The sequence below is a fragment of the Tympanuchus pallidicinctus genome, unplaced genomic scaffold, assembly GCF_026119805.1.
Source record: "Tympanuchus pallidicinctus isolate F22 unplaced genomic scaffold, pur_lepc_1.0 scaffold39, whole genome shotgun sequence".
NCBI lineage: Eukaryota > Metazoa > Chordata > Aves > Galliformes > Phasianidae > Tympanuchus > Tympanuchus pallidicinctus.
The window spans coordinates 1,173,951-1,201,059 of record NW_026294757.1 but is presented as its reverse complement, the minus strand read 5'-3'; the positions used below and the strand labels follow the sequence as shown (position 1 = coordinate 1,201,059).

At 55.8% G+C, this 27,109-nt stretch overlaps 3 protein-coding genes and 1 non-coding gene across 5 annotated transcripts; 2 read left to right on the top strand and 2 right to left on the bottom strand.

Moving 5' to 3' along the window:
• Positions 1-366: 366 nt before the first annotated feature.
• Positions 367-4,629, bottom strand: PCGF2 (polycomb group ring finger 2). 2 transcript variants are annotated; one of them, XM_052700099.1, is made up of 10 exons: positions 4,541-4,629; positions 2,871-2,999; positions 2,628-2,724; positions 2,373-2,428; positions 2,241-2,291; positions 2,053-2,161; positions 1,728-1,776; positions 1,548-1,646; positions 1,394-1,474; positions 367-766 (listed from the first exon to the last, which is right to left on the bottom strand). In XM_052700099.1, exons 2-10 carry the CDS (start codon positions 2,980-2,982, stop codon positions 455-457), a joined length of 966 nt encoding a protein of 321 aa, XP_052556059.1. In that variant the 5' UTR covers positions 2,983-2,999; positions 4,541-4,629; the 3' UTR covers positions 367-454. The 2 variants fall into 2 exon arrangements, with proteins under 2 accessions (XP_052556059.1, XP_052556058.1); XM_052700098.1 differs by lacking the exon at positions 4,541-4,629 and having other exon boundaries at positions 2,871-3,131.
• A 623-nt stretch (positions 4,630-5,252) lies between these two features.
• TRNAN-GUU (transfer RNA asparagine (anticodon GUU)) lies at positions 5,253-5,326 on the top strand. Its single transcript has one exon. It is a non-coding gene; the product is annotated as a tRNA-Asn (tRNA).
• Positions 5,327-6,756: 1,430 nt separating this feature from the next.
• On the top strand, positions 6,757-9,668 carry PSMB3 (proteasome 20S subunit beta 3). The gene is made up of 6 exons (XM_052700112.1): positions 6,757-6,879; positions 7,274-7,458; positions 7,965-8,072; positions 8,454-8,631; positions 8,871-8,965; positions 9,542-9,668. The coding sequence occupies exons 1-6, from the start codon at positions 6,877-6,879 to the stop codon at positions 9,588-9,590; spliced, it is 618 nt and encodes a 205-aa protein (XP_052556072.1). The 5' UTR covers positions 6,757-6,876; the 3' UTR covers positions 9,591-9,668.
• Positions 9,669-13,312: 3,644 nt separating this feature from the next.
• Positions 13,313-26,958, bottom strand: PIP4K2B (phosphatidylinositol-5-phosphate 4-kinase type 2 beta). The gene is made up of 10 exons (XM_052700095.1): positions 26,757-26,958; positions 20,080-20,177; positions 19,800-19,896; positions 18,091-18,243; positions 17,254-17,400; positions 16,950-16,988; positions 15,603-15,716; positions 15,084-15,342; positions 14,607-14,710; positions 13,313-14,009 (listed from the first exon to the last, which is right to left on the bottom strand). Exons 1-10 carry the CDS (start codon positions 26,931-26,933, stop codon positions 13,929-13,931), a joined length of 1,269 nt encoding a protein of 422 aa, XP_052556055.1. The 5' UTR covers positions 26,934-26,958; the 3' UTR covers positions 13,313-13,928.
• Between the last annotated feature and the right edge of the window lie 151 nt (positions 26,959-27,109).

Below are 27,109 nucleotides of genomic sequence, written 5' to 3'. Positions count from 1 at the left end.
GAGTGGGGGCTGCAGTGAAACCCCAGGAGCAGCGCTTGAAGAAAGCAATCCTAAAGCAAACTGTGAGCCCACCGACGCACCCCAGAGCCCGGAGAGCGGGGGTGAGAGGCAGCCCGGGCTGAAAGGAACTGCGGTTTGTGTTTGGTCTGTTATCCAACAATCCAACACGGAAATGAGAAGTGAATCATCCTACTGAGGAGCGGGGGTCGGAGGGGGGGGAAAGGATGTGTGGGGCAGCGCCCGGCTCGCACAACTGCAGCGTGAAACAACGAAACAGAAACTATTTGAAAGCACCCAAGCTCCCCTCTGCGCCTCACCTGCACTCTAAACCCACCCGTAAAACACGCGCGTACAATCTGCACCTCCCTCTGTACACGTCTCTCTTTATAGATGCACATATATATAATATATAGAGCTATACAAAACCAACGCGGCCGTCCCCCCCCTCCCCCCGTTAGGTCAGCGCGGACCCCGCGGGGCCGTGAGCCGCGGCTTTGCGGCAACGGGAGGGGGGCAAAGGGGGGCAGTTCGAAGCGCCGTGGGGAGCGGCGGCGGCTGTGGGGCTGGGAGAGCCGTGGGGCGGAGTGCCGGGGCTGGGAAGGGAGGGCGGAGTGCGGGGCAGCGTGGCGGGGCTGTGCGCTTTGTCGCTGAGCGATTCGCATTCGGAGGCGCCGCTGGTGTTGGTGCACTCGGAGGTGGGCGGCTGAGGCAGCTTCAGGCGCTTGCAGGTCGGCTGGACGCGATATTTGAGAGGCAGGGGGCCGTTCTGCGGGGGGAGATGGGCAGAGCGCTGCACCCTGTGCGCCCCGCATACCCCGTGCTCCCTACAACCTGCACCCCGTGCACTTTGGACACCCTGTGCTCCACGTGCCCTGCACGCCTTGTTGCACTCAGTGCTCCTTGCACCCTACACACCCTACACACCCTGCACACCCTGCACACCCTGCACCCCGTGCAGCCCATGCACCTCATGTCCTGTGTCCCCTGTGCACCTCCTGCACCCCCTGCACCCTGTGCACCCCGTGCTCCTTGCATCTTGTGCACCCCCTGCACCCCATGCACCCCATGCACCTCATGTTCTATGCCCCCTGTGCACCGTGCACCCCACACCCCACGCATCCCATGCACTCTGCATCTCATGCACCCCATGACCTTTGCACCTGACATCGCATGCACCCCACGTCCTGTGCACCCCGCGTCTGATGCCCTCTGTGCACCATCCAGCCTGTGCACCCCCTGCACACCCCATACTCTGTGCACCCCCTGTGCCCCACACACCCTGCATCTTATGCATGCCATACACCTCACGTCCTGCTCCCCCTATGCACCACGCACCCCACATCCCATGTGCTGTGCACCCCGTAGCCCATGCACCCCGCATCCCCCTCCTCACCCTCCTCCAAGGGTAGATGTAGGCGATGTCCATCAGTGTGTAATACTCCCTCAGGGGCTCATCTCCATAGAGGACCTCCACCTGGCGCCGAGGACAGCATCAGGGGGCGGCGGAACGGGCAAAGCCGGGGGCGGGGGGACCGCAGGGTGCTCACCTGGTACTTGCTGGGCACGTCCATCTTATTGCGCAGGAACTTGGCCAGGTGCATCACAGTCATGGCCGCGGGGCAGCGCAGGAACCGCACCGCGTTCCTCTGGGGGATGAGTGCTGCTGAGCCCCCCCTGCAGCCGGGGCAGCCCCCCATCCCCTCCCCGGTGTGTCCCTCCAGCCTCACCTTCTCCTTCTCCAGATCCCCATTCTCGATGGTCCCTTTTTTCTCTTCTCTGGAGGGGCAGGAAAACAAAGAGGGGACAAAGCTGAAGGAAAAAGCAGCCCCCGTGGGAACCTTCAGGGGTGGGCACTGGGAGCGGGGGACACCTCGGACCTCTCGCCGAGCTCCATGCACGCAGCGCTGCATCTCTTAACACCGAGCGCTGCTGCTGGGGCTGTGGGGCTGAGCCCTGCGATGGGCCCTGGATGCTCCCCGCCCCACATCCCCGCCCCACATCCCCTTCCCGACCCCCACCCCGCGTCCTCCGTCCCCCACCGCCCAGCGCTACCTGGCTCCTTCGTAGAACTCAATGGACAGACTGACGATGCCATCCTCCGTCGGCTGTGTCCCGTCGCGCTGCGGAACCTCCCCGCGGTCCTCGCTGGAGCCATTGGACACTGGTGGGCACGGGAGGGGAAAGTCTGAGCCGGGGGTCGCGTAGGTGGGAGGAAGGGGACCCCATGGGCCGGCACTCACCCTCGGCCACGGGGTACGCGGCGTAGAAGTCGCGGCGACGCTTCATCTCATCTGTAAGAGAGGGGGATGAAAGGAGAGGAGGGCGGGAGGAGGGGAGGGCACGGCCGGGGGTCCCGCAGCGCCTAACCGCACCTGTGAACAGTCCCGGGACCAATTTGTACACCACGTCCTGCAGCGTTCTGTCTGACCTGAGGGGAAGAGAAACGAGAAACGGCGCTGGGAGCGGCACTTCTTCCCTTATCCCACCTTCCCCCATCCCATCCCATCCCATCCCACCTCATCCCATCTCCCCATACCTTTTCCACATCCCCCCTTCCACACACACCCCCCCCCCCCCCCTGCCGTGGGGGTCAACCAGCGAGATATCCCAGCACACCACTCACTCACCTGATGCTGAGGAGGGGTCTGGTTTTGTGCACCTGGGCGTCGCACATGGGGCAGTACTTGTTGGCCTCCAGGTAACGCACGATGCAGGTTTTGCAGACTGCAGGGAGAGACGCAGCGCCCCATTGAGCCGGGCAGCACCCCGCATCCCCCCCCCCCCCCCCCCATCATCATCATCATCATCCTCCCATCTCCCCTCTCCGCTCCACGACAACCGCACGGCGTGGGGCACCCGCCCCAACTCACACGAGTGCAGGCACTCCACGATGGTGGCGGCGTCGATGAAATACCCCCCGCACAGCGCGCACATCAGGTGCGGGTTCAGCTCGGTGATCTTTATCCGGGTGGTCCTGTGCATGTTGCAACAGCTCCGCCCTGGTTGGGGAGGAGGGGGGAGGGACGACACCATCGGTGCCAAACCGGGACCCTTCTACCTCCCCGGGGCCGCACGGTGGGCAGCGCCCGCACCCCCCACGCACTGCCCCGCACAGCCCCATGCATCCTCCCACCCCCCTCCCTCGTTCTCCCCTCCTCCCCGGCTTCAGGACTGCATTCCCAAGCATATCCCCAGCGCCCCTCTGCCTGCAGCTGCCCGGGCTGCACACGCACACGTGCACACACACACAGGAGTGCACGAGTGTGCTTTGGTTTTGTTAGATGGAAGAGGCACTTCAGCCTCCATTCGCCTCTCTCGGTTTCTATAGAAACTCTGGAGCCTGCAGCTGGGCACTGTGGGCACCTGTGTGCAACGGGTGTGCAAGGGGTGTGCAAGGGGTGTGCACGGAGGAGTGTGCACGGATGAGTTTGCACAGAAGGGCGTGCACAAAGTGGTGTGCATTGAGGGGTGGTTGTGCATGGACGGGTGGGCACAGAGGGGTGTGCGCGGGTGGGTGTGAGCAGACGGATGCCCCCCATCACCACAAGCGTTGCCCGCTCCATCCGCGCCGCCTTCACGGTGGGACGGCGCAGCCACGGCCCGAAATCACCGCAGTTTTATGGTTTCCATGGCAACCCCCCACTCCGAGCAGCCCTGAGCTGCGCCACGCAAAGGGCGAGGATGCGGGCAGCAAAGCGCTGCGCTCGTGGAAAGCAGAGCGGGGGGCGCACAGGGGGGTGCGTGCACGACTGTGGGTGCACAAGTGGGAGTGCACGGGGCGCCTATGCGGTGTGTGATGGAGCTGTGAGCGTGCACACGACGCGGACCCCCCCTCCCCTCCCCACCCCCACCGCAGCCGCCCCCTCCCCGCGCTGTATTTCCCCACGGGCTGCTCTTGCTCGCCGCCCCCCCTGGCAAAACCCCCAAGCAGGAGCTCGCCGAATCGCTGGGGACTGCGGGTCTCCTGAGGGGGGGGAGGGAATGGGGGGGGACATAGAACCACCGGCACAAACCGGTTCCGCAGCTCGACTCCCCGCTGGGTGTCACGCAGAGGCTGACCGCCATCCGGGGGGGTTCTGTCCCGGATCCCCCCTCCCTAAAATCTGCAACGCGTTGTGTTGGCGGAGGGGGGAGTGGGAGGGGGGGAAGGGCGTCTCAAAGTCACCGCTCCGTACCGGGACGGGGTACGCGGTGAAACGACCCCCCCTCCCGGCCGGACCCCCCCCGCAGCCCCTCGTGCGTCCCCGCCGGTGGGTGACGCTGCGCCGGGATGCCGACACGCGCGTTGAACGGAGCGGATCGCATCCAACCCTCCCGCCCCCCCCCTCCGTGTCACCCCCCGACCCAATGGGGGCTGTTGCCCCCCCCGCCGCCCGCACCCTTTGTACCGAGGCCGCTCCCCCCTCCCTCCCTCCCCGTGGAGCTGTCAGCGCCCCACGCCCCGCGCCCGTGGGGGGGTCACGGCACAAGGCGGCCATCGGCCATCTTTGAACGCGGAGAGAAAAGGGCGGGGGGGGGCGCGGGGGGGCCCGGTCCGTACCTGCTGGCGCTGCCCGGCTCGGCGCGGCTCGACTCGGCGCTGCGGCCGGAGCCCTTTTTTTTTTTTTTCTTTTACCCTTTTCTTTTTTCTTTCTTTCTCCCGTTTCTTTCTTTTTTTCCCCTTCCCTCCCTTACTCCTCCTTTTTTTTTTTTCCCCTTTAATTTTTTTTCCTCTTTTTTTTTTTTTTTTTTTTTAATTTTTTCCCTCCTCCAGCCGCCGCCAGGCCCCGCCCCCCCCCTCACGTGACCTCATTCCTTTGGGGGTGTTACGGAGGAGGGGAGTGAGGGGCAGAGATTGCGGCCCCCTTTTCCCCCCATCCTCCCCCGTTGTGGCCCCACGGAGATCCGGGACCCCCTCGCGGCTGCACCACTCACCGGGACCTGCCCTCCTCACCCCCCCGGGGTACCACGGGCCGTGCGCCGTGCTCGTGGTTCGGGGGAAGGATGGGGAGCAAACAGGAGGGGGAAAAAATAAAGGGAAAAGGGGGAGAGAAAGGGGAAAAAAAAAGGGGGGGTGGGGGAAAGGAAAAAAGGGTGGAAAGAAAAGGAATAGGGGAGAAAAAGGAAAAAGAGAGAGTTAAAAAAGCAGGGAAAGGAAAAAAGGGAAATAAATGTAAAGAAAAAAGGAATAGAGGGCAGAGCGGGAGGCTCCGCACCCCCCGCGCCGGCACCGCACCACTCAGGGCAGCGGCTGCAGCGAAGCTCTCAACGCGGTCTCTGTGGCGCAATCGGTTAGCGCGTTCGGCTGTTAACCGAAAGGTTGGTGGTTCGAGCCCACCCAGGGACGAGTCGCCTATTTTTCCCTCGCTGCGTGCATTTTCCTTTTTGTTTTTTGGTTTTTTTTTTTACCTCTTCCCCGACCCGAATCCAATCCAACGCGATCCCTGCAGGACCGCAGCTCTCTGCGCCGGGTCTGCATTTCGCTGGGAAAACAAAAGCTGAAAGGGATCCAAAATCTGCGCTGTTGAATTCCTCCTCTTTTCCAAAGCCTTTGTAAAATAGATGCCACAAAGCTGCAAAATCTATTCATGTTCCTGGCTTGTCCCGGTTTTGTTTTCATACCAGAAATAATGAAGTTCGTGTTTTACTGCGGAGTGTGAGGCAGTGCCAGGAGCTCCCTGCTGCTCCCAGCACAGAACTTCGGGCAATAAGAACAGGGGGTGGGATGGGACAGGATGCAGATAGGAAAGAGGTTGAAGTTGAGATTGGAGTGGGGATGGGATGGAGATGGGGTGAGATGGGAAAAGGGATAGAGATGGGATGGGGACGGGGATGGGATGGGATGGGATAGGGATAGGAACGAGGTTGTGTTTGGGGTTGGAGTGGGGATGGGAATGATTTGAGATGGGAAAAGGGATAGAAATGGGATGGGGATAGGATGGGTGGGGATGGGATCAATGCTGCCCTTCAGGTCTGGCTGGAAGGTGAAAGGCAGTGGTAACCAGGGGATCGCTGCTCTGAACCATGCGGGGGGGCTGTGGAAGCTCTGAGCTCAGCCACAATCTGCCTTTCATTTCCTCCTGGCTTCGGTGCTCCTCTCCTCAGTTCCTGCCAGACTTCATTCCCACAAGAAACCTTTTACAATGGAAAAGTCTTTAAAAATCCAACGGCCGTGGGATGGGCTGAGCCTGCAGGGCTCGGTTTTGGGACAGGCGCTGCGGGGGGCTGTGGGGGTTCATTGAAACCAGGCGGGTGATCTGCTGTGCGTTTTGAGAGCGTTTCCAAACACGTGGATCTCTGTCCCTTTGGCACAACATCGCTTCCTGAACTGAAACATCGAATTCTAGTCCCCTCCAGCTGAGCCGCTGGGAGACTGCTGCACTGCTCCATCAGCCCGCACTGCTCCAGCAGCGCCAGGGATTGGAGGAAACCGGAACTTTTGTGCACCCCCCCCCCCCCTTGTTGGTTATGGTACTGCCCAGCAGTGCTGTGCTTCCGTATGCACACCCAGCTGTGCAATGTCCCGCATGCATGTCCATCTATCTGTGCAATGCCCGTTATGCACACCCAGCTGTGCGATGCCCCCAAGCCGTGCAAGCCCTGCACGCACACCCAGCGGAGCATCCGCCCCCAGTCCGCCCCGCGGTCCGCCGCCGTCCCGGCATGCCTCGCTCGCTATGACTCTTCATTTTCCTCCCTTCCTCCTCCTCTATGGTAGCAGCCAGTCAGGCTCTGCCTCCCGGCGGGACAGTCCACCAATAGCGAGCGACGGATTGACCGGAAGAGCGCGGCGGTGGCCAATGGGAGGAGGAGAGGGGCGGGACAGCGGAGCGGCGGGGTTGAGGCCGAGGCCGAAAGCGGAGCAGCGGGGCAGGGTTTGTCCGTACAGCCGGCATCATGGTGAGTGCTGGGCCGGGGCACATCGGGGCTGGGACCGGGGCCTGCGGAGCCCCGGCTAAGCGAGAAACCAGCCGGTGGGAGCTGGGGGGGGGGGACGCAGCGGCTTCTAAGCCAGAACTGGGGTGCGGGACAGGGCTGGGTGATCCCTAGGGGGCTGGGAGATGGGGGGGGGGGAGGGAGGAGAAGAAGAAGGGGGGAAAGGGGTTGGGGGGGAAGGGGTCGGGGGGTTCCCTGTGGGACTGGGAGATGGGGGGAGGAGAGGGTGGGAGAGGGGGGGAGGCAGGGTTGAATGGTTGGGGGAGGCTGGGAGGGGAGTTGAGAGGTCCCTGTGAGGCTGGGAGATGGGATGTGTGGGGCTGTGCCCCCCTGCTGTACCTGCTGCCTTCTCTTGCAGTCGATTATGTCATATAACGGTGGGGCCGTGATGGCCATGAGGGGGAAGAACTGCGTGGCCATCGCTGCCGACCGTCGCTTTGGGATCCAGGCACAGATGGTCACCACGGACTTCCAGAAGATTTTCCCTATGGGAGAAAGGCTGTACATTGGGCTGGCAGGTCTGGCCACAGACGTGCAGACGGTGTAAGTGGTGCTGTCCCAGCTGCGTGTCCCCAGGCTGAGCCTGGGAGAGGTTTATTTGCATGGACACCAATGGCAGCCTGTGCCACGTGCATAAATTGAGGAGCGTAACAAGTGGTACCAGCACCCCTCTGGTCTCCCTTCACAGGGTTTTTTTGGGTTGTTCTGAGACAAATTGAAAGAGTCGAGTTTGGTTCACGCTGTGCTCGCTTCTGACCTCACATGTATGTGCCTGATTTTTGATTACTTGTGTTTATAAAACTCCTGCTTATGTTTGCCATACAGGAGTGGATTCTTTATTTTAAAAGTAAAACAGCGTGCGATTTAAGACCTTGTTGCTGCTGGGGATGAATAACTTCAAGTATAAAAGGGAATTGCACCTGGGGTTCCTGCCTGCCTCAGGAACGCATTGGGAGCAGCTGGTATCTGTGAGCAGCTCAGGCCTGGTGAAGATGAAAGCAAAAGGAACCTGCTTGGGCCTTAACGCTGATGGTCCTCTCTTCTTGCAGAGCCCAGAGGCTGAAGTTCAGGCTGAACCTCTATGAGCTGAAGGAAGGGAGGCAGATCAAACCGCAGACTTTTATGAGCATGGTTTCCAATCTGCTCTACGAGAGACGGTAACTCAAACTACTGAGTGCTGTTTGTGTGTTGGCAAAGGGTGCAGCTGTTGTAGCTTGTCTGATTCTAGAGAGCTGGGAGGCTGGGGAAGGCTCCTTATAAAGGCTTGTTTTGACGTGGGAAAAGGAAACGTTCGTTTATTGACAATGTTATTTTCAGATTCCTTGCCAGATAATAATGAATTTGGTTAAAATACTCCACTTAGCAGTAAAATTTTATTCACTTTGCCACGTTAAAACAGCTGGGGGATGCTTCTAGATCAATCCGAAAGGTCCACCACCAGGAGTGCCTGTGGGATATTTTCCTTGTACGGACATTCACATGTGATGGGAACCTCTTCCAGGTGGTCGGACTGTTTTGAACTCTGTTTTTCTCCCCAGGTTTGGACCTTATTACACAGAACCGGTCATCGCTGGCCTGGACCCCATAACACACGAACCTTTCATCTGCTCCCTGGACCTGATTGGCTGCCCCATGATAACTGAGGACTTTGTGGTCAGCGGCACCTGCTCAGAGCAGATGTATGGCATGTGTGAGTCCCTCTGGGAGCCCGATATGGTGAGTGAGGCAAGCAGGTTCTGCCTGGATCCTGGGGTTCTGCCTCCTGCTGTTAGCTGGGGAAGCAGGGAGAAGGTTGGCTGAGCAGCTCTGTCCTTGGATGAGTCGGGAGAATAAAGGCTCACAGCAGCCTGTAGGAAAATGCTTGTGGCATCTCGATGGTGTTTTGGGGGTGTTGACAAAATCTGGTGACTCGACGTCCAGTTCTTGGACCAACTAAAACAGCTTCTCTTCTTCAGGAACCCGATCACCTCTTTGAAACGATCTCGCAGGCCATGTTGAATGCAGTGGACAGAGATGCCCTGTCTGGCATGGGGGTAGTAGTGCACATAATGTGAGTGCTGCTTTCTTTCCCTTCTGAATACAGGTAGAGTTTCCCAGCCTGGGGGGCTAAAATCAGTTGAGGGATTGGCTTCCCAGCTGTCTCCAGTCTTGTTCCCTTTCTACTCTTAGAGCAGAAAGCAGTAGTTATTAAGTAGTTATTTCCCATGTATGCTTGCTGTTGCTACAACTGCAGCAGTTAACTCTAGAGTTCAACTCTCACTGTGTGGATTCTCTCACAGCATTCCCATCAGTGTTTGGCAGCATGATCCCTTCACTGGAAGCAGCCCTGAGCAACAGAACGCTCTTTGCCACAGCAGGATGCAGGGTCAGCTTTCTGACTGCAGTCAGACTCTCATCAGATGCAGCTTATTTTGCTCGTGCTGCTGCTGCCCAGCACTGTTCCCAAGCATTGCTGCTGACTGAGCCTGCTCAGCTCCCCTGGGACACAGCAAGCAGGAGGAAGGGGGTTGCTGAGCTCTGACAGCCACCTTTCATGATTCTGCATTGCACACTGCACCTTGTGAGGAAAAAGATGATCAGTGTTTAACACTGATTTGCTAATAGTTTTCTCTGTCTCCCTCTTTAGTGAAAAAGACAAGATCACCACCCGGACTCTGAAGGCACGCATGGACTAACCCAGCACAGCTGTTCCTGTGTCTCTCAGCTCAGATTATGTGCACATTTTTTAAAATAAAGCTCTCCATTGTAGTGAACTTTCCTTTGCTTGAGCCCTAACAGCGGGATTCAGTTCTTCTCTGTAAAGCTAGCAGAAGGAGCTCGGGTTTCACACACCAGCAGAGCTTATCTTTAAGCCACCTCTGCTCATCATCCACCTGTATGTGAGCATCAGCAGCATCTCCTCCTGCCAGCTCTGAGTGGTTCTCACGTGCAGCACATGGCAGAACCAGGCCTTGGGAGCACAGAGCTCTGCTCCAGCTGTGGTTAATCCAGCACTGAAGATGACCAAACATCCCCTGCAACACCAGCTGGGCAGGAGAACGTGCTGAAGAGGCCAGCAAGGAAGAACAACACGTACACAAAGTTTTGATTTTATTTTTCTCTGCTTGGAGACTCATCTCGTAACATGCATGCATTTCAAAACAGTAACAGTGTCTCAAACTGCTCCTAGCAAACAGACAAGCACAGAGGACTTCAAATTCCTATTTAAAAAACAGCAGTGGGGAAAAAAAAAAGAACCCTAGAACGCCTTATTATTATTTTTCGTTTGTTTTGTTGAGTTTCAAACTTAATTTATTCACATTTGATTTCGGTTGCACTGATTCGCCCTGCTCCCCCCCTCTCAGACCTGTGTTTCGCACCCCCTTGCCACAACTCGATCTGCTGCCCTTTGCTTCGTGCAGCTGAGCGAGGAGCAGCGCAGGGTGCGAGCGATGAAAACCAAAACCACCCTCAGCAGAAGTTGGTTCCCTGTGCTTTGCCATTGCTGTCCCGCAGGAAAAGAGCAAGGAGAATCAGCAGTGATGTGGAGAGCAGCTCTGCAGGAGTAGGGCAAGGTGACAGCGAACCTGAAACGGTGCTGGGGAGGAGATGCTGCTGTAGCAGCGATCCATCTCAGATCGGTTGCGCGGTGTCACAAACCGAGGCTTTGCACACTGCTGAAGGGTTTGTGCCACCTCGGGGTGGGAGCTCTGCAGCTCGAAGGGAGGCCTCTAAAGACTGCATGGCAGTCACAGGACAGAGGCAGCTGCTCGGAGATGAAGACAATCCCTACTGAACGCAGCCTGCAGCCACTGAACCACCGTCAGAGCTCACAGCTGGGGATGCAGGCTCTTCTCCCAGCTCACAAAGTACAACTCGAGTGCTTCAGTGCTCCTGCTGCTCGTGGCACTGCAGCTGGAAGCCAGGATCCTCCAGCGTGGGGGGAGCACAGGAATGCAGGGAAGCAGAAGCGAAGAACCACGCCGAGTTCCACGTGAGGAACTTCACAATGGTGGCCTTTGTAAGGAACGCTGGGTCCTCTGAGACGAGAAGGGAGGAGCATTCTGCTCCCTGCAGCAAGAACTGAGCTCCCACCGACGGCTCCTGCATTGCCACCAGCAGGCTGATCCCTGGGGCAGACCCACAGGTGGGTGCTGCCTGCTTCCCCCCCCCCCCATCCCCAGCCCCCACTTTTGGGTGACCCATCCTATTCTTGAGCATTTTCTATTGCACCAACCGGGCAGCACAGCACTCAGCCATGCACTGCTGCGCTCTGCCTTCCCTCTCCCCTCTCCCTTTTGCCCCAGGGCTTCTCTTTCAGGCAACCCAAAGCAGATTTCAGTGCTCACATTTCAACAGCATCAGAGCCACACTCTGAGAGCCCACCCTGCAGGACCACCCCCAGCCCCCCCTGCACTCTGTGGGGCACATCTACAGACACAGCTACCTACATCCAGCACACTACAACTAAACTCACACCAGCAACAGACAACAAACGAGCACGAGCAGCTGTAAAACCAGAATGGAACGGGCTAGGCTTTCTTAAATACTTGAGTTAAAAAATAAAGTAGTAATAATAACAGTGACCTAAAATAAGATTTAAAAACAAAAAGAACAAACAAAAACCCAAAGTCCCTTTTAAAAACAAAATATTTGCAGCTTATCACCTTCTTGTTCTGGTAAGAAAAATACTGTCTGGAAACGAAAATTAGCATCTTGAACACAACGCTACCTCCCCCAATGTAAACAATGTACAAAACGCTCACGTTAAACGAAGTTACACACCTGGGTAACACAGCATTAAGGGAGAAAATGGCATTTCCTTACTGCAGGACACACAGCATGGCAACTCGACAAGGGGCAGAGCTGGGGAAGCGGGCTGAGCCACAGCCCTCCAGTTCAGTCCCAGCACGAGTTTTGCTGGAGAGGAGCAGCACAGCTCAGCGCCTGCAGCTCACAGACCCCCCCTCCCCTCTTCCTCCCCACCCCCCCAACCCTCTCCTCTCCTTTTATATTATTATTATTATTATTATTTTATAAATAAGCGATTTAAAGATGATCGGTTGAAAAGGAGGCGGCTCGCGGCCCAGCAGCGCTCCCTGGGCCAAAGCTGCAGCTCCAATGCAAGATTCTTCAAACCGTCCAGAACAAAAAGCAATGGGTGTCAAATTCTTAAGGGATAGTAAACGTTAAGTGCTTATTTTCTTGCTTGCAAAGAGCACAGCAACCAACGGAACGCCCACAGCACGGCCGTGCCCCCCATCCTCCCTTTTGAAAGCGTTCTCTCAGCTGCACTCGTTCTGAGGCTGCCCCACCTCTTGGGAACGACCCACAAATGGCCACAAAGGTCTGCGTCCCTCTGCGACCCCCGACTCACTCCGTGAGTGCCCTATTTACAGCGTGCCTCTATGGGCTGAAGCTCGAGGCCCTTGTGTCCCCTTCCAAGCTGAGAGTGGTGGCACTCAGACTGCATCACAAGAACTGCCCGGATCCCACATCCCACAGCAGAGCCAGGAGCCCACGGGGACACAGCTGGGATGCAATGAGCACCAGAGATCCCCCAAAAGGAGTGAGAGCCCTGCAGGGCGTTACAGCACGGGGCAGGCAGCCCAAAGAGCTTCATCCCAAAACAAAGGCATTTGTGAAAACAGTTCAAGGCAGATAAGCAACGCGTCGCGACGGCGAGTTTTGTTCAAGACGCCGAATCCTGCTGAGAAAGAAAACGAAGGAAGGAACCCAAAGGTCCATCAGCGTCGTGCAGTGCTGAGAATGGAGCCCACAAGAAGCCTCAAAGCCTGGCTGGAGTTTAGGGGGGGGAAAGGGGGGGGAGTGGGGGATGTATTCCCATCCTTCCATACTGCTCAGAGAGGAGCACACAGCCACAGCTCCGGGCACAATCACATCACCATGGCAAAAAACAAACCCACAACCCTCCATCAGGAAGCAAATCCAAGCATGCCTGCTGCAGCCCGAGCGAATGAGGAAGACACAACGTTAGCTGGATTAACACTGAACTGCAGACACGAAGCTACGAACCAAAGAGACACAGCAACTCCCAACTGCGGTGCGTGGGGAAAGGTTCCAGGCAGTCAGGTGTTGTCCCACACCTACAGGGACACAGCTTTGCTTTTTTGTCCTTTCACATCATCTTCACAGCTGGCCGATGGTGCAGCACTCTGGGTCTGAGCACATCACCATCCGATGTCGTTCAGCGTCTCTTAGTGCTCCTCACATTGCTTTTTTAGGCTCCGGGAGCAAAGCCCTCTCTTAGTGATCATCTTTGGTAGATGTTCATTTCCCTCATCTTTCTTGTAAATCGAGTGCAGATACAAAAGAAAAAAAAAAAAACAAAAAAAACAACAACCAACATATTTTTGTTACTTAAATTAACCAAAAGATATAAAGTGTCCCAGTCTGAATTCACCTAAAGTTCAGCGACTCCTCCTTATCAGTGTCATATTTTCCATCCTCGAGACGGCGAGCGATTTTCCTTCCAATTCTTAGAGCGAGGGAAGTAAAAGGGCTTGGAGGTCATTCTTGCAAAGACAATTCGATGGTAATTAATTAATTAAAAAAAGGAGTTTGTGGCATCAGGCACTGCTTTACTCCAAAGTAAAGCTGAGCTCGAGTGACCCCCAGGCGCAGCGCCTCATGTCACATCCCTGGGAGTCCCTTGGTCAGAGAGGAGGAAACACCGTCAGGAAGAGCAGTGCTGGCAACAAATGCACTTTTCTTGTTTTAAAAAGCCCTCGAATTGATGTCTGGGCACTTCTGTAACAAACCCCCCCCCCCCCCCCTTTACCCCCCCTTTTCTCCCACCTGGCCGATGTGGGCTGTCGGAGGGGTGCACTGAAAATACGTTGTCTCTGAAGTCACGCAGTGCCACTCACTCACTCACTCACTCACTCACTCACTCACTCACTCACTCACACACCCCACATGCTGCTACAGAGTCTGTTTTAGTGTCACAGGCTGCGTTCTCCCCTGGGAAGTAGCCCCTCTTCTCCTCGCGTTCCTCTGAAGGCTGAAGATGACTATGTCAGGATATTGGACATGAACTCATTGAAGCGTTTGGAGTATTGCTCCGGGTTCACGGTGGAGATCTCTGCCCCAGCCTGCAAGGAACAGAGACAAGAGATGAACTGCAACAGCCTCCCTGCATGCAGAGCTCACAGCCGTGCACAGCAGGAGGAGGAGGGAGGACAGCAGGAGGAGGAGGGAGGACAGCAGGGAGCACCGCTGGTTCTGCTGGGAGAGACCCACAACAGAACCTGCAAGTTCTAGGAAAAGCCAACAGCTGCAGAGGGCTGGAAAGATCCCCCAGGAAAATGGTTTTAGCTCCAGCTGCATTCTCCTGCAGGCTACTGAGTCAGAGCTTTGGAGCTGCTCTCTTACGGGTCAGAGATGTGGAAAGAGAGCGGGAACTCCACGTCCCATTGAATTGGGATTTTTTGGAGCTCTTTTGGGAAGTTCAGAGAAGTTTGGGAACAGGTCTGGCAGCAGGAAGGCATCACGCCTGCCTGCACCCCGAGCATTCCTGCCCCACCAGGCTGCTGCTGCCACGCAGGGAACTCAGGTGAGTGAGGGAAGGGCTGCTCTTGATGTGGGATCACTGGACGATGTCCAGACTGGCACAAAACGCACACAGACAGGCATGCAGGCAAAGCAGAAGCCCCAAAGCCCATCCTCCCTGCAGGAATCAGGCTGCTTACCCCATGTTTCACTGTTTTGGCAGCGTGTGCAGCTTTCTTCTTTGCATCATATGGTGTAAGGATGTCTATAATGGCCATGAAGTACACTTCCTTCTTGGGGGCACCTAGCAAGGCAAGAGAGTTGCTAGCACACCCTGAGCTGTCAGCAAAGCCCAGTTACATCCCTTCCTTGAGAAACAACAGATCTGCTTTAATGCAAACAGCAGAGAAAGCAAGGCAGGGGGAGCTCTGGAAGGGCAGAGAGGAATAAACCACACACCAGAGATCCACACACGCACTCTGAACGCTGCGCTGCTCCTAAAACATCACTTCCAACATTCAAACTCACACCACCTGCAGACAGGGACAGCACAGGAGAGACACTTGGGAGAGTTTCTTTCTCTCTATGGACAGTCCTCCGCTCCCTTTAGCTCACACAGCCCACAAGATGCCTCCTCTGCCCCCCACACCTTCAAGGCAGCATCCCACAACACTCACTGTCGTGGCTTTTCATGGCGTAGACATCAACAGAGGGATCAAACTCTCCAGGCCCAAAGAAGCGAGGGTAATTGAGGAGATTGCCAGGGCTGTCTGGGGGGGTTCCATACGAGGAGATGGGGTTCCCTCCGAGGCCATCATTCTCACACTCCTCATCCTCTGCCCGATCCTCCACTTCCATCTCTTCCTGCTCTGCTCGGTCAACATCGTGGATCCCAACCAGCAGGCTGTAGTCCATGATCTTCAGCTGAGCTAAGAACTGGGAGGAAGAGATGAGTGGGAGTCATGGAAGCCGTGCGAGATCACAAATTCTGCCCTGCTCTCCTGGTATCCCCCTAAGGGAACACGGCATTTAAACCCATGTTAGTCCCCACAGAACCTATGTGGGAGCTGTGCCCTCAGCCAAGGTAAAATCCTGACCACATCCATGTGCCTTCTGGCCACTGCTGACCTCTGTGCACAGGGAGCACTCAGTTATGAGGCACAGATAGAATAAAAGCCACCCCCAGGGTTCTCTACCTCCACGTCCCGCTTCAGCTTCTCGAGGAAGTTCTTTTTGCTCTCTTCCCCAACATGCAGCTTCTGTCCCTCATTCAAGAAGTCGTTGTCCTTGAACGTCGGCAAATCCTTGGCCTGGAACAAAAAATCCTCTGTCAGATTCCCAAACCTGGACCCCTCGAGGCCAGGCTGCACGCTGGTCCTTCAGCAATGCACCCATTGCTCAGCACGGGGCAGCACCGGAATCCCCTGCCTGTTCATAAGGCCTCATCCCATCCACTAATTAGGAAATGGCAGCAGGCAAAGCACAACGTTTGTCAATGAGTCTGTGTACCTCTGTGCTTCCCTTCATACCCTGAGAACAGCTCAACTTTAAGGACTGCTGGGAAGAAGTGCTGCAGGCTGAATGCTTGGCAGCTGGGCTCCGGCCCAACCAGCTCCCAGAATAGAAATGCATCCTGTTGGTTTCTGCCTGGGGTCGGGAGAATTGAAAACAAAACTCTTCTTTCCCAAAAGACTCGAGGAAAAAAAAAAAAACCAAACCCAAAAAACTGCTGTTTGAAGGAATTTGTCTGCAGCGGAGCCCTGAGGGATATGGGAGAATGCACAACCCTTCAGTGCAACTGGGAGTTCAATTATTTCGCTCTTAGGATGATATATGAGCGTGGTGGCTTTATATAGATCTAATATGAATGGCCTGGGACAAACTGCATGCACAGAAAAAGCTGGAGACTAAACAGGCAGCGAGCCAGGGACGTTTGGGCACCACGAAGCTGTGCCTCAATGCCAGAGCTTTTGGTGCAAACGGAACTTCCTTTGCTCGTGCCAGGGATTAATTTCAGGGTGAGCTGCTGTGGAACTTCACTCTGTAGCCTCAAGCCTGCAAAGCTCACGTGCAAAAAGGTACAAATTCAACAGGAGTTTTCACGACAACGTCAGAGCTGAGGTTTTGCAGGGGCAGAACTCCCAGTTTTAAGCTCCCCTCGTGGCAACAGAACCCAAACTGACAAACACGCTGAGACGTGCCAAGAATCCGAGAGGAGTTGGTCTGGTTTATAGAAGCAGCTGTTGCAAAAGCAAACTGCTGACCTGACTCAGTTTGACACGCTGGGAGAGCATTGCACAAATGTGGGCTTTGCTACGTGTGGATTTGTGTCCCAAGAGGTTTCTCCCCCCTCTCCTGGCAGTGTCAATGTCTCAGAGCACCACCTCTTCCTGTACATTACTGGGAGCAGCCTGAAGGGTGGGATAGGAGCAGTGTACCATGCAGGGCCTGCTTTGTTTCCCCTGCTCTGAACCCCTCTGGAAGAGGGAGGTCAGCTGGATCCCATCTGCTCCCCAAAGGCAGGAGGAAGGGGTGGTCCATACCTTCTCCTTATCGCTTGCTTCCCTGGACACTGTTGAGCCCTAGCAAAAAGAAGGAAGAGAACATTGCTGCATTCCCAAGGAACTGATGGAAACCATGTAATTCATGCCTCAGACAGTCACAGACCTCCCTGGTGCAGTGCAGACCACTTGGGATAGAGGAACAGGACGACATTTGAACCTTAAGTCCCACACAAAGCCCCCAAAACCCAACTCCCTGAACAAAGGAGCAAAGCCCAGGACCCTCTCACACAGGGGTTACAGAGACCAGCCCTCACCCTGCAGGGCACTCTGCTCCCAGCCTCACCTTCAGGTCGTATTTTCGGTGCACTGTCAGCCTGTGGCTGAACACGTTTCTGGTAACCACCATGTAGGTTTCCACTCCATCCACGGTGAGCCGGTACATGCCGAGGAACTGGGGCAGAAGGGTGTTCCCATGGCACTCCACTATGAACTGCAGGGAAGCAGGAAGGGAAGGGCAGAGAAAGACAGCACTGTCACACAACACCCACCGCTGGTGGAACACAAGCTCAGCATGAAGCCGATAGGGAAGCTTCCAGTTCCAGCCGTCTGACACTGATGAGAAAGGAAAGGAGGCTTGCAAATGGCTCTCTGCAGCTGCAGAACAGCAAGCTGGGGCACTGTAAGATGTTTACAGCCCTCAGCTGAGAGAGAGCATCTCGTTGTGTGCAGGCCCAGCCTGCTGTGATAGGCCAAGCGTGCCCTCCCACCACCTGGTCACAGAAGTGTGAGCCTGCTGCTGGCAGCATCTAACATCCCCTCTTTGGTTACATGGAAGTACAGTGCAGATGGACTGGAAGATACCACAGACAACAGCAGAACACTTCCAGCTGTGTCACCTGCCTCCTCTTCCTTGCTGCAAGCAGCTCTGTCCTTCCCCTGGTCCCTTCACAAAGTCTAATCCAAAGCACTGAATTAGCATCGCGTTCACAGGTCTCAGTTAACAGCAATCCATAATTCATTGCTGTAAGGGTGAGCAGTGAAGGACTCAGCACTGTGAAGGAGCCCTCATAGGCTCTCAGGTGCTACAGAACACTGCTTTCTATCTGCGTGCTCTGCCACAGCTCCCCAGCACATCACAGGGTGCTCCAAAGCTCCCTGCAGGGCTGCAGACTCACCGTACCTGGTGGTACTTCTTTAAGATGTTGTGCATCTCTGCCACATCCTCACTCGACACGGCCTTAATGACAAACCTCCTGTCGTAGGTGGTGAGGAACCGGGCCCCACATCGGCCCTGGCTGTCGCTGTTCACTGGGGCACTTCGTGTCACCGAGTTCTGAGGGAAACAGAATAAAATCATGGGGAGGAGAAGGCAGGAGCTGCCAGCTCCCTGGGGAAGGAAGCAGAGCGGTGTCAGAAAGCAGGTGGGTGCTCAGGAGCACCTCCACAGCCCGGCTCTGTCACAAGAGCCCAAAGACCAAGGGTTAAATAAAACCAGAACAAAATGAGTGAAAACAGTCATGCACGTAAACTGGCAACATTTCCTGTGTTTAGGAATTCTTCACAGGACATCCCAAAAACAAAAGCCACCCTCAGCCCAATCAGATGAGAAGTGACCACGAACTGCTCGGCAGCAACCGCCTTTATATCCCCATCTCCACCCTTAGCAACAAAACACTGCAGCTTCTCATCCCAACCACAGCACCACTGCAAAATCCCAAGCTCCCAACTCCAGCACCTCCATCACCTGCACCCATCCAGAAGCCATTCTGTCACCCATCAGTACAGGCTCTAACCGCGTCCTGCTTGCAAGCAGACGGGGGGAGCTGAGCTCTGAAACACAACAGCACCAACATCTAACAGCGGCCTTCAGCTCGAGGTGGATGCCCTTTTCAGGGTGCCAGAGCTGGGCAGTGCATCCTGTGATGTGTTTTCTAGCTGGCTGTGGCTCTGTTCCTCCCACCCTTGGGTTCTCTGAGCAGTGGACACCAGAGGGAGCCTGCTCTGCTGCAGACACACTCAGCCGAGCACAGCCTGCTGCAAAGAGAGATTTACCACACAGTGCTGCGAGCAAACAGAGAGCTTTCCTTTCAGAAGGAAGCATTTAAAGCCTTTAAAACTTTAATGAAGCAAGGGAACAACTCTGCTCCTGCCAACGGCTTTAGAAACCATCAGGAAAATAAAAGCAAACAAAAGAAACCTCTCTGCTCGCTGCCATTTGCAAACGAGCCTGCGCTGCACGGTTTAATCACCCCTCACCTCAAAACCACAGAGCATTTCTTGGAGCGGAGATGGGAAGCAGAAACTGCGACCACATATGGACGTTACCAAACTCACAGGTTTACTTAATTCCCTTCCTGTCATCCCCACCTCCTCCAGTGCTGGGTGTTATGTTCAGCATCCTGGCTCGGCTCCCGCTCCAGCCGTCGCATTTTACCCACCTGAATGTTTCCTGCTTTCTGCTCTAACTTGGCACTTCCAACAGTCACACCGCTCTGCTCAAGGTGGGAGAAGCAATCCTTCACCCCCTTGGTCTGGGGAGAAGGGGTGGAGGAAAGGATGCAGGTGCTGGGCGGCTGCTCCTCACGCTATGCAGGACCAGATCAGTGTTACCCTCCAGTTCCTGCCTGCCTGCAGTCGTCTGCTGCCTCCTATCTCATACCCAGACTGAGCTCTTACCTTTTCACCTGCAATTGCCCACTGCTTGGCCCAGAGAGATCCATCCCACTGCTGGGAGCCCTCACAACGATGGGAACCCCATCCACACCGTGATCATAAGCCCTTAAAAACCACCAAAAACTGCCAGTGTTGCAGTTTCTCCCCCACGCTGGTTATTCTATCACAGAGAAACGAGTCAGGACAGCAGGGAAAGGAAAGAAAAAAAAAAGGTACCTGGTAATCCTGGTCATCAATCCCAAACCTTTCCCGGAGGTTTCGGAACACCAGAGGACAATACTCCTTAAATTTAAAGCGACTGGGCAAGTTTTCCCTAAAGCAAAGCAGGAGAAATATTCCTGTCAATGATCAGCTGATGAAATCAAAGTCCTTCCCACACCTCACTGCTAACAGTGCAGGATCCCCCAGCACGGCTCTCCAGGAATTCACCTTCTGCTTTGGCTGCCTACAACCCACAGAAGCACAGTTACAGGTAAGCTGTGAGGCACACACTTACTTGTTGAACAGATGATTGTCCACCTTGATCTTACTGTAGGCTTTAAAATCATCGGGCATCAACATGACAGGGACAGGAACGTTGCTGAGTTCGTTGATCTGCAAGAAAAAGGAAACTGAGACACAAAGGCCAAACAGCCCTGCATTTACCACCAGTTTACAGAGATTCTGAATGCCCCAGAATCTGTTCTGGAAGCAACACAACCCAGCAGGCTTTCAGAACACCTTGCTGTGAAGGAACCTGGCGAATGCTGTGGTTTGAAGCCACAGAAGCAGCTCATTGAGCCCAGCACACAGCAGGACCCCCAGCTCTCCCATCTCATCACCCAGGACGCAGCCCAGAACAGACACAAAAGCTGCTATTGCTTCATCTGTAGGTTTGTCTAAAACAAACCCACGCTGCATCAGCCAAACTTCTCAGCAATGCCCATCTGAGCTGCCCAGCATCAGCCAGCACAGACGTGGGGGCACAGCACGGCTCCCCTGCAGACACTGCTCCTCTGTTTGCTGTCTCCTGCTGCTCTTATCCCACCTTCCCCAAAGGGATGAGTCACTCCATGAGATTGTTTTTGCTCCTCAGTCACGCGTGGCGGCTGCAGAAACACAGGAGAACGAATGTTGGTTCAGCTGCTGCTGTACAGATCAGCTCCCACTGCAGCAATGGAAGCATCTGCAGTGAGGAACGCGTGCCTGGGCTGCCCTGGCCACACAGCACAGCCAGGAGGTACAGGGCAGCACGTGTCTGAAATTCCTTTTCTGAGGACAGCCTCAGCACCACTCATTCATAGGGATATCTGAGGGATCAGTGCCACCTGACCTGCATGCTGCCTTTACAAAGTGATTCTGTTACAACAACATTCACACCAAGCAGGTAACGCTGGACGGATCACAGACTCACAGAATGGCCTGGGTTGCAAAGGACCACAATCATCATTTAGTTTCAACCCCCCCCTGCTATGTGCAGGGTCACCAGCCACCAGACTGGGCTGCCCAGAGCCACATCCAGTCTGGGGATGCAGGGATGCAGCCAACCACGCCAGCTGCTTGGCTTGGCTAGGAGCAAGGCTTGCATTGTGCCCCAGCACCCAAATCCAGGCAGCTCAGGGCGCTCCCAGCACACCTGGGAAGCACAGGGCATTTTCCTGCCTCCAGGGGACGGGACCCCAGTGCTCAGTCCCAGGAAATGGGCTCTGTTTCAGGGATCCTCCCCTCCTCTTGCACGCTTATGCACTCAAAGGTGCTGCCTCACTTCCAGCAGGGAGGTGCAAGAAGGCATGAGGAAACCAGGCTGTGTGACACACTGCTCTGTGCAGGTGCTGGGGAGGTCGTGGCTCTGCAGATGCACGGTGAGCTGTCTGGTACGTGGCTGAGCCTTCCACAGGTGGGTGTTCTTCACATCCTGTCCCCATCGTTACCAATGGGAAAACAGAGCAGATTTCACAAACGTCAGACTGGGCAGAAAGGCACACACAGACACACGCTGCAAAGAGAAAAGATGACTATTTTCAGAGGCAGCCATCCCACACAACAGATAAAGCGGAAAGTAAAGCAGCCCCTGTTCTGCTGAGAGCAGAGCCCTGCCCAGCAGCAGCACCAAGGAGCATTAAGCACTGCCACAAAGTGCTCTGGGGTGCAGAGAATGCCACACCACTGGATAATGCCACAGGCATTACAAAGAAATTAAACATAATGCCACAGGCCTCCCCTTGCTTGCAGTCAGAGTGGAGCAGGAAGGCTGGCATCTGGCTCTGCAACAGGCTCAGTGCTGCATGGAGCTGCAGTGGGAGTGATGGGGGCAGCCCCCAGCCCCACGCTGAGCTCCTCCTGCCAGGTGAAGGGAGAAAGAGAAAACAGCTCATTCTGCACCAAGCCACCCATTACTGCTGTCAGACAACAGGGGAAGCCCGGCAGCACAGCTCTGCACGCTCTCAGCCCTCATCTCAGCACTGGGAAGACACAATCAAGCTGTTATCAGCTCCTTCCAGCGTGGAGGAAGGGTGCTGAGACAGAGAGGGAACAGCAGCTTGGAGATTTTTCTCCTCCCTGCCAGAAATTCAGACGGAGACGGCAGCAAAGTGAGATGTCACGACGTCTCCTCGTGTCCTCGTTTCTGCCAAAGCAGAAACCTCAAAGCAAATGTTGTACCTGTTGCAAGCTTCCTGACAGGCAGAAATAGCACCAGCCTGCCTCGTCTCCTTGCTCTCATGCTTCCCAACGTACAACAGCCAAAGAAATCCCCCCTGCAGAAGCCTCTCCCCCTTCCAGCTGCAGACAGAGGAGCCTTCTGGATGCTTCGGGATTCCTGCGCTGGTGGAGATGGGAGGAAGGAAGGGATTGGTGCTGCAGATGCAAAGAGTTGCTTTCCCAAATGAGAGCAGAGAACAGCAGTGCTCCATAGGGTTCCTCTCCTGGTGGAGCCTGAGCAGAGAGCAGAGCAACCAACACCGGGCACATGTTGGTTCTCTCACCTTCTCCCCAGGCAGAGGCAGATTATAAATAGCAGAGTGTGTCTGTGTGTATTTATGCTACAGGAGGCAAGGTCACAGCAAGGTGCCCTGCAGAGAGGTGCCCAGCACTGCCTGCGTCCCATAGAAGCTGCTCAGCTGGAGCACAATGCCCACACCTGGAGCTGTGCAGGTCCCCTCTGGAGCTGATGCTGCCCTCAGGATGGGCAGAGAGCTCAGGTCTGGTTCTTTGCTTGGAAGAGACAGCAGCAGCCGGACCCCCACCAGCATCAACTCACTGCAGGCTGCTGTGAGGAGCACAGAAACTACAAAGCAGCCTGGGGACACCAGGAGCCTTCAGTTCCCCCAGCACAGACAGCCCTGAGCTGAAAGCACCGCTAAGGAACAAACTGTGCCACCACCACCTGCATTCTGCAGCAGCGCACAGGACCATCTGTGCAAGGCAGAGCAAAAGCAGAAGCTGGACAGGCTCACGTCGCACACAACTCACACACAGAGGCTCCCAGCAGAGCTCAGAGGACTTAAAACCACGACACATTTCAGAGAAACCGATGGGCATCCTCAGCTCTGGCCTGCACAGTGCTGGGTTGATCTGCCTATGACGCCCCTGTGCCACCAAAGCCAATCCCTTCTTCAATACCACACGCACTCAGGGATGCTGCTGCAATGTGATTTTGTTTCAGAACCTGACCGTAGTCTCAAAGTAGCAACTGCCACCAGTAAATTGATGGGAAAACGCAGTTTGTTTACTAACGAGATCCAAACTCGTTAGTTTGAGCGTGAGAATCTGCTCTCCAGGATTCTTTACAGTAAAATTACTTTGCTCCTCTTGATGCCATCCAGCTGTGCATCTCAGAGCGTTCTGAATGGTGGAAGTTCACAATGCCCCAGGGCAGCAGGCAACAGACATACAGCAAAAAAATCACTTCAGCACAGAGCAAAGCCACACCTGCAGCAAAGCTTTGCAGCACAGGACAGCTGGGGGGAAAAAAGCCACTATTTTCCATGAAGTAGGGCATGATTAATCAGTATGGGAGCTAACAGAACCTCCACGCAATGCTGGGCACGGGTGAATCTTGCAGCCAACAGCTTCTTTGGGTGCTCTAGGAAGACCAGCATGCAATAAGAGGAAAAAAGCAGCCCCGATTGAGAGCAAACACCTCTTCAAGGTGTGTTGGAGCCTGCTGGGCAGCAGCACAGTGTGGGTACAGGGGGCACAGCACATCCCCATCACCACAAGGAGCCTGGAGTTGGGCTTTAACAGAAGGTCCCAGGCTGTGGAAGCTCAGAGGCAGCAGGCTCCATCGTTAGCACCGGTGCTCATCACCATTACTGCCATATGCTGTGCTCTCCAGAGGTCAATTAGAGCCAGGGCAGACAGCGAGTGCAGGAAAGGCCAAACACAGACTGCATCCCCTGCTCCAGCACTGATTTATAGCACTTCAGCATTTGATATGTGGCAGATGCTGCTCTGGCTAGAGTTTAACATGGCAACACCAAAAACAACGCTGAGGAGAAGGGAGAAGCGTGCTGCAAATCCCAATGCTGCTCTTTCCTTTGAATACTAACGAGCTTCACGTTGTGCTGCCTGGCACCAGGCAGGTCCTGGGAGAGCAGCAGGAGCTGCGGCAGCAACCAGAGCCCCCGGGGGCAGACCCACAGCGCCAGCAGAGCTCTGCCCTTCTCAGCAGGACTGGATTTCTTTAAGGCCATCCCCAGCACATCCGCAGAGCACGGCGGGACCAGCAGCCCCAAAGCAGCACCGTCACACCGCAGACAGCCGCCTGCTCATCGCACAGTGCCCTCTCCACCCCAGCACATCGCACAGCCAGCGCCTTACAACCGTTTCTATGGTTTCCCGAGCATCTCACAACAGCGCTGCCTTCATCTCCGTGCTTCCGAGATGGCTGCTCCCTCCCAGCACCACCCGACCTTCCCTCTGCCACCAGAGCTCCACGCGGAGCCGCCTCTCCCAGCACCATGACAACAGCAGACAAGGCAAAGCTTCCCCAGGAGCCGTCTCCAGCTCGCCGAGTTCCACATCGCGGGCTCGGAGCTCAAAGAAAACATCGCCAACCAAAGGTGAGCCCTTGTGACTCCGCTCCATCCCATCTGCACGAGTTCTCCCAGCTCCTCTCCCCCAAGCACGGCTTTCCGGCTCCAGGTTTGGCTGTGATACCACCCACGTCCCGCCGCGTTTCAGCGGCCGCAGCCGCACCCTTGTGATGCTCTGAGCTCAAGCATTGGCTCTGGAGCGCTGGGACAGCAGAGAGCCAACTCACAATTCACACAGAAACGCTCCGAATGGGTGTTCCAACAGCAGTTCCTGTGCTCTGCACTAACATCACTGCTCTGATCCTCTCCAGACCATCGCTGCCTGTACTCGCACCAGCTGCTAGCAAGCTTGTTTAAACACAAGGCAGGGCTGTGCTGCTGCCAGACTCTGTTAATGGACCCGGGGGAATTTCTTCAGTCAGCAGAGATGGTGGATTGCATAAAATGGTTGTTTGTTTGATTTATCCACGAAAAAGTTCATCTCAGCCACCAGCATTTCTGACGGAATCGTGCTGTTAGCAGCGCGCTCCCCACGGCCTCGGCGTCTGCTTCTCTTTGGAAGGCTGTGCACCAGAAACCAAACGTGAAACAACCCCAGCAGATTCCTGACAAGGTTCAAAGGCACTCCTGAAAACACCCATCAGCTGCCCGGAGCAGTTTGCTTGAAGAACAAAAAGCAATCCCACCTTCCATAGGAGCAGGGCACCAGCAGCATCTCTTGGGAGCAGATCGGGATGAACAGCTGCTCGTGTGTTGAGCAAACACAAATAGTTTGGCTCACAGCCTGCCCTGCTCCAACCCTCGGCTGCTCACCACTGCAAACCGAGCTGCAGGAATGGGAGCTGGGGAATCCCTGCTGCCTGCACCGGGGGGGAGGAGGTCACAGCTGAGATGTTCTCCACCCTTTTCCAGCTCCTCCAGGATACGGTCCTCGTTTCTGGCAGCAGCTCCTTCACAACGTGCACCCGATACCATCTGCATGGACACAGCTACCAAGGAGAACTATCAGCTTGCAGAAATATTTCACAGCCAAACAGTCCTGAAGTTGCAGGCCCTGATCCAGAGCCTAAAAAAGACTTGAGGCTGCCCCACCAGCCACAGAAGAGGGCGAGCCGGCAGCCAGCAGCCCTAAGAGGCCACAAACGAAAGAGAAAAGCCCTACCAGCTTCACTGCTTCTTCAGGGCTCCTAAGGGCATCGCTGATCAAAGCCCAGTTCAACTCATTGCCCCGCTTCTTGGGCGAGGAGCAGCAAGAACTGGGAAAATCCTTTGGCTCGGAGAGACAACAGTGCTGAATTACACAGGAAAGATTCACTCCGCCATCAGGAAAGCCAGGAAAACAATCCTAGTTTTCCCAAAGCGTTGTTTATTCCTGCAAAAGCTAAACCCAGAGAAGGAAAGGGATCCAGGAGACATCCGCCAAGAAATGAGTGCCTTTGAGCCTGAAGGTGTGTTAATTGAGGAAGGGATGAGGTTGCTTAATTTTAACCACCTGAACATCATCATTACCCACATCCAAGAGAGCGCAGAGGAAGGGCAGCCCTTCCAGCCTACGCTATGGAGGAAAGAAAGGTTTCCAGAGGAAGAGAGAAGGGTGATTTTAGGAAGCTCCAATGGAGGTGGGCTGCAGTGCTGAGCCGTTCCCACAGAGCAGCTCCTCGCTCCATCCTGGGGCTTTGGGGGGAAACAGACCAGCTCAGGAACACACAGATGTGGCACGGCCAGCAGAAAGATGGGAGTCAAAGCGATTCAAGGCCGGGCAAATTGGGCCCAATGATACAGGATGGAGCTGTGGGACACATCGCTCCCCCAGGGCCCACCCCCAGCCCCCTCACTAAGATCTGGCCCTAGGATTGAAGAGCAGGGATTGGTGATAAGGGTTGCCCTGGGGGGCTGCTCCCAGCTATGCACGCCTGGACCACAGACAGCATCCTACGGGAAGGGCCGTTATCCCAAATGGCATCGGGGAAACGGGGGAGAGGAGTGCCGGGGGGCAGCGCCCGGGGGAAAGGCTGCAATGGGACGGGGGTAGAAAGGGGCAGCGGGGCCGAGGAGGATTCACCTCCGAGCCCCTGCGGCAGGCAGGGCGCTGGGGTGAAGGCTCTGCGCCGACGGGAGGGAAAGGGGGGGTGAGGTGGGGGTTCCGCCCGCTGCTCACCGTATGGTTGGCCCCCCACATGAGGACGCTGAGCAGCGGCTCCGAAGCCCGGAACAGCTTCACCTTCTGGCACACGAAGTGTTTCTTCTTGGTCTTGGTTTTGCTGGCGCTGAGTGCCGAACCCAGAGCCGCTCCGCCGCTCCCCGCCGCCGATCCCCCCGCGCAATTCGAGGCCATGGCTGCCTCCGAACGGCCCCGCAAAGCCCCCCTCCCCCGGCGCTCCCCTACCAGCGCCTCCGCATGGCACCGCCCGGCCCGGCGCACGCCCCTCCGCTCTCAGCGGTTCCGGCCGCCTCTGTCACCCCTAGGGCCGGCTCGGCCGCTCCGCTCCCAGCTCGCTCTCCCCGCGGCGG